This window comes from Cannabis sativa, chromosome 4, assembly GCF_029168945.1.
Source record: "Cannabis sativa cultivar Pink pepper isolate KNU-18-1 chromosome 4, ASM2916894v1, whole genome shotgun sequence".
In the NCBI taxonomy this organism is placed as follows: Eukaryota; Viridiplantae; Streptophyta; class Magnoliopsida; order Rosales; family Cannabaceae; genus Cannabis; species Cannabis sativa.
Window position 1 is genome coordinate 74,989,057 of NC_083604.1, and position 6,469 is coordinate 74,995,525.

Consider the following 6,469-nt stretch of genomic DNA (forward strand, 5'->3'; position numbering starts at 1 on the left):
AACTAATAAATTATATAAAAAATTGAATATAATTTAATAAATTAAAAATATTCTAATTTAGTACCAAAATAAATACAATATTTATTACTATTATAATGTCTCAAATTAAACTACATATATAAAATAAACTTAATATTTGTAATGTTTGAATTATTAACATACTTAAACTAATTAGTCTATAAAATCATCATTAAAAATCTTAATTTACATTAAGATTGGGTGATAGACATAGCGGAAAAGGAACATATAGTTGATCTGATAATAATCTAAGTGTTTGTTTCCGTGATTGAGCTTCATTGAGTATTGAAGTAATAAAATATTGCGAAGAAGTACTCCCAAGCCCACCAAATGACATTATAGTCTTTTTCAACAAATCAAATATACAAGAGAGGTTTCATATATATAGTTAGAAAATATGTTAACTATATATCGATGTTCATTTAATTCAATTCGCACTATTTTTTTTATAGTATATTCGAGCCGCACTAAAAATAAATTTTATATTTTAGATCCAATCCGCATAATAATTTAAATCTAATCCACAAAATACCGATTAGAACACAGTTATTTTAAACATAAGATACGTTATAGCATACTTAACACCTTCGTATAATTATTCTATTTCTGTATGATAAATACATGAAGAAGGGAATATTTTCAATAATAGCTATTAATAAACACATTATCGAAGAAGCAGTATCTACGAAAGCAAAGTCAACTAATAATATCTAAAATTGATCATTAATTAAGATTGTGAGAGGAGATCGATCTATAAGCTGCTATAAACTGTAGTAAGTTAGTAACTCAACAGTTAAATATTAATTATTGAAAATCACACACACACACGAATTTTATTATATAAATATATTTATAACAATTTGATTGACTAGTATAAATAAATATATATTAAAAAAAAAAGAATTGAAAGCTCAATTAATAAGCGATCCGTTCTCGGCTGCGATGCTTTCGGTTTCTTTGGATCTTTCTTTGTTGTCACCACCGACAATTTCCAAGCTCTCCACACAATTAACCTCTTTCTATACTGCCTACGTATACACACCAAAAACAACATTAATAAAATAATCTACAACTACGTAAATATTTTGCATGCATTTATGATTAGAGTCAAATGGTGCAACATGGGATTAATTGTTTTGGTTACGATAATATAATTAAGTACGTATTTCTTCTACTGATAAATTAATTAGCTATAGCTAGAAGAAGAGAAGTCTCATTCATTAATTATATATGAGTTAATTTGTAAGGGAATTAAATGAGTGGCATGTATTTTTAGCATGAAGTGCGCCGCAAATATGAGCATTGGGGAGTTTTATTTTATTTTTGGCATCGGTTTTCAAAAATATGTCTGTCACATCCCATTGTGTCACAGCCAAGGCACTGATCTTTATTAGTTAATTCTTTCATATTCTAATATTCTATGGGGTAATGGGTTTGTAATTTTTTTTTTAATTTTTATTATATATATAAGCATAGGCTTTGGTGTTCGTACTCACCACTCAACCATTGCCACTTTTCTCTTATTCACTACTTCTTTACTACTCTACATTCTCCTTTCAAGGAATTTCTCGTTCCTTGGGGAGAATTCTATAACTCAGGTATATCATATATATATATATATGCTAGCTAGTAGGATTTATTTTGTCTTTTTTTTTTTACTTTGAATAATATCTATATGTATAAGTAATATATAAGTATATTAGAGCAACTCTTATGCAAATCACAAATTAAATGAATAATGGTATATATTGTTTCTCTTTTTGCAAGCCCTGCAACTATAAAATATTGTTTTATTTACTTATTATTTTTGGCTTCATATAACCAAATTGTGTGTACGTAATCAGAATATACACACACACGTATATAATATAGTTTGGCATAATATTGAGTTGAAACAATAATTTTGCTTTTATGAATTTACAGATACAGTACTTGGATTTTATTATTTCCTTGGAGAAATATATATAAGGAAATGATGAAAGAGACCACTTTGTTGCATATCTTGTTGGTTATTACATTGGCTTGTCTAAGTTCAATTCATGCAGAAGACCCATACAGATTTTATACATGGGAAGTCACATACGGCAAAATTTCTCCTCTTGGAGTTCCTCAGCAGGTATATTATAATTTAAATTATATATAACAAATATACCTATATATATATAACCAATTAATTAATGCTTGGTTCACTTAATTAATTTACAGGGTATCCTCATTAATGGGCAATTTCCAGGCCCAACTATTGATTGTGTGACCAATGACAACATCATTGTAAATGTCATTAACAAGCTAGATGAGCCTTTCCTCATCACATGGTAATTACTAATTATTTATTTAATTAATTTTATTCAACCAAGGACATATTTTTTGAATTTATTTAATTAATATATTATTATATTATATTATAGGAATGGAATTAAACAAAGAAAGACTTCATGGCAAGACGGAGTGCTTGGAACAAACTGTCCAATTCAACCAAGGACAAACTGGACATATAAATTTCAAACAAAAGATCAGATTGGATCATACTTTTACTTCCCTTCTACTAAATTGCACAGAGCTTCTGGTGGTTTTGGTGGTTTCAACATTGCACATAGGTCTGTCATTGCAGTCCCATACATAATCCCAACCCAAGAATACACTGTACTCGTTGGTGATTGGTTCAAAGCTGGCCACAAGGTATTTATTTACCATTATACATATTTTGTATTATTATTCTTATTATAATTTTTATACATGAACAAATAATTCATTCAAAAAAAAAAAAATTAATATATAATTACTGCAGGCATTAGCAAAGATATTGGACTCAGGCAAATCTCTTCCTCTTCCTGATGGTCTTCTCATCAATGGGCGTTCTAAAAATAAGGCTGTCTTCTCAGGACAAAAAGGTACACACTCACTCCTCTCCCCTCTCCACTACATCTTTTTTTTTTTTTAAAAGAAATATATAGCATATTTTTTTTTTCTAAAAATAAAGTTAAAGAAAATTCACTGCTATATAAATGAAAAATAGAAGAACGAAAATAGAAATATTATGTCCAAGTGTAACACAATATATTAATTCTGTATAAACTAAGTACACTTTGCTATATATGTACTATATATATATGTATTTTGATTTTTACCTTATTCCAAATTTTAATAGAGCTGGGTTTAATCAACTCAATCATGACCAAACAATTATAGAGATAAACTAATTACACTTTGCTATATATGTACTATATATATATATGTATTTTGATTTTTACCTTATTCCAAATTTTAATAGAGCTGGGTTTAATCAACTCAATCATGACCAAACAATTATAGAGATAAACTAATTACACTTTGCTATATATGTACTATATTTATAGAAATGATTAAGTTTGGTTTGGTTATATTGTATAGGAAAAACGTACAAGTTGAGGGTTTCAAATGTGGGGATAGCAACATCAATAAACTTTCGAATTCAGGGTCACAAAATGGTACTAGTTGAGGTTGAAGGAGCACATACACTCCAAGAGGTGTACGAGTCAATAGACATTCACCCAGGCCAATCACTAGCTCTTTTGGTCACCTTACGCAACAATGTTAGAGACTATTACATTGTGGCCTCTACACGTTTCACTAAGCCCATTCTCACTACCACAGCAATTCTCAGATACGCTGGCTCATCCACCCCACCTCAAGGCCCATTACCAATCGGCCCAACTTATCATATCCATTGGTCCATGAAGCAGGCCCGAACCATCAGGCTAAACTTGACTGCCAATGCTGCTAGGCCCAATCCACAAGGCTCATTCCATTATGGGACGATTAAGGTTGCCAGAACAATCGTTTTGGGTAACTCACAAGCCCAAATTGGTGGTAAACTTCGATACGCAGTGAATAGTGTGTCTTATGTTGATCCAAGCACTCCATTGAAAATGGCTGATTGGTACAATATTCCTGGGGTATTTACCTTAAACTCGATTAAAGATACTCCTACTACGGCTCCTCCTAGACTTGGCACATCTGTTATTGGAACTGCTCTTCATGATTATGTTGAAATTGTTTTCCAAAATAATGAGTCTAAGGTTCAATCTTGGCATTTGGACGGAAATAGCTTCTATGTTGTTGGGTAAGTAATTTAATTTAACTAATTAATTATTGTAACAATATTCAATATCTAATTATTATGTTATTATAATCAGATATGGGCCTCGGCAATGGGAACCTAAGATGAGGAGACGTTACAATTTGGTTGATGGGATTCCAAGACACACTGTTTCGGTAATTTTTTATTTTTGACTATTGATAAAGGTTATTATATTATGATAATAATAATAATAATTAGGTTGATGATTTAATTAATTACAGGTATATCCAAAATGTTGGACTGTTATATATGTGTCGTTGGACAACAAGGGGATGTGGAATTTAAGGTCAGCAATATGGGAAAGAAGATATTTAGGGCAACAATTGTATGTGAGAGTATGGAACGATGAGAAGAGCCCTTACACTGAGACTGACATTCCAGCTAATGCTATCAAATGTGGCAAGGCTAAAAATCACTAGTTAATTCTTATTATCATTGATTATTATTATGATTATTTAAGTTGTAGCCATCCTCCTTTTATATTTTTATTTTTTTTTCTTCTTTTTAATTTATAAGTTATAAGTGTATGTTTGAGTTTGATGATGATGATCAGTTACGAGGGTGTGACTGTCAAGAAATTAAAACAAGAATATTTATATATATTGGTGTAATTGTTACTCTTCAAGGAAGAAAATGAGACCAAATTATGAATATATTATTTATTAAGTGTGCAGCTGCAACAAACATTATTAGTTAATATGATTAATGAGTTAGATTATTGAATAATTTATCTATTAGATCAAAAATTTCAAAAAAAAATTACAAAAATATGTTAACATAGAATTTTTATTTTTATTTTTATGGTTTGAGCTTTTCCATTTACAAGATTATATTTTTAATAAAAATAATAAATATTTTTTTTTGTTTTATAATTTATTTATAGTTGTATTATAATTATTTTGAGATTAATTTTTTTTGATTATTTTATAGTTTATTTATAATTGTTATGAGATTTATTCATCGTTATTTTTTTAATTATTATTTTATTCTTTACTTAAAAAAATGTATTTTTATATATATTTTTTTGATAAATCAGCAATTTATTATTGATCCACAACACTTTTGTACAACCATTTACAAAGAAAGAGCGTCTTTATGTTAAAAACCTTATGAACAATACACCTCACTTTTCTTTTCTTTTTTTTTTTCTTCTTCTTTTTACAATGAATAAAACCAATCTCTATCTTTTTGACCAATTCTTTTTGGCCAAAACAATTCTATTCTATGTTTAACACTTTGTTTGATTTTTTGTACAATTACATCTTTACCTTCTATATTTTTATAAATAAAAACTTTAGTTCTTAAAAAATTATATATTCAAGATCGGTCCTATTATAGTGATTAATTAATTTGATTGAATATGATCTACATATACCAATTTTAATCTTAATTAATCTTGCATGTATTATGTATATCTAATTAAGAGTCCTTGTTTTATTTATTTTTTATTATTGGATACGTAAATTTGTATTCCCCATTTAAATAGTTATTTAGAATTAGATCCGGGGCGGCCAGCAAGTTGTGGTCAATGACTTTGCTTGCACGTGCATCTGAATTAAAATACAACCAGATACTTAGTATTATTTTTTTTTCAAGGATATTATTACTTATTATTATAGTTATATATATAAATTAAGAAAATTTGTGACATGAATCATATATTTTTTATACATTAATTAATTATAACTGTACAATTAATTAAAATTTATGTAAAAATTATATACCATTTAATATATATATCCAACACTACTCATAAATTAGTAAATTAAAACAATTTGATTATAATTCCTTGCCATCAAAGGTGCAATTCAAATAAATATACATACATATTTATATATTATAGAATACTATATGCTGGTGAAAGAATAAAATGACCAATTTAAAAGCCTGTCCAACATCTATATATGGTGGCTGGAATACCTTTGTCCATCCATGATGGTACTAAGTTAAATATTAAAACTCACTACAAAAACGTGATTTGGAGCTCTATAATACCTGAAAGCTTTTACTACAATACAAAGAGAGCAAAGCAAATTTTAAGGTATCTAAAAACCTTGCACTATGGGTTGTATACTAAGTTCAATGACAGATTAATCTTTATGGGGTACTTTGACGCAGATTAATTGGACTTATTACTCAGATGATATAAAGTCCATATAGCATGATATTGGACTTGTTACTCGGATGATACAAATCGTGGTTGCTTGGTCAATTGTGTGTTCAACAAGCTAGTTTCCATTGAAATATTGTTATAGTATATATACTTTGCCATGCACCCACATCATTCATATATATGGTGCCACAGCAACATGCATGAATACTAGTACACTA

At 28.4% G+C, this 6,469-nt stretch overlaps 1 protein-coding gene across 1 annotated transcript; it reads left to right on the top strand.

Annotated features, from left to right (window-relative positions):
* Nucleotides 1–1,291: 1,291 nt before the first annotated feature.
* Nucleotides 1,292–4,736, top strand: LOC115712475 (L-ascorbate oxidase homolog). Its single transcript, XM_030640755.2, has 8 exons — nt 1,292–1,616; nt 1,942–2,134; nt 2,224–2,333; nt 2,427–2,697; nt 2,807–2,909; nt 3,409–4,120; nt 4,194–4,272; nt 4,360–4,736. The coding sequence occupies exons 2-8, from the start codon at nt 1,991–1,993 to the stop codon at nt 4,555–4,557; spliced, it is 1,617 nt and encodes a 538-aa protein (XP_030496615.2). The 5' UTR covers nt 1,292–1,616; nt 1,942–1,990; the 3' UTR covers nt 4,558–4,736.
* The last annotated feature ends 1,733 nt before the right edge of the window (nt 4,737–6,469 follow it).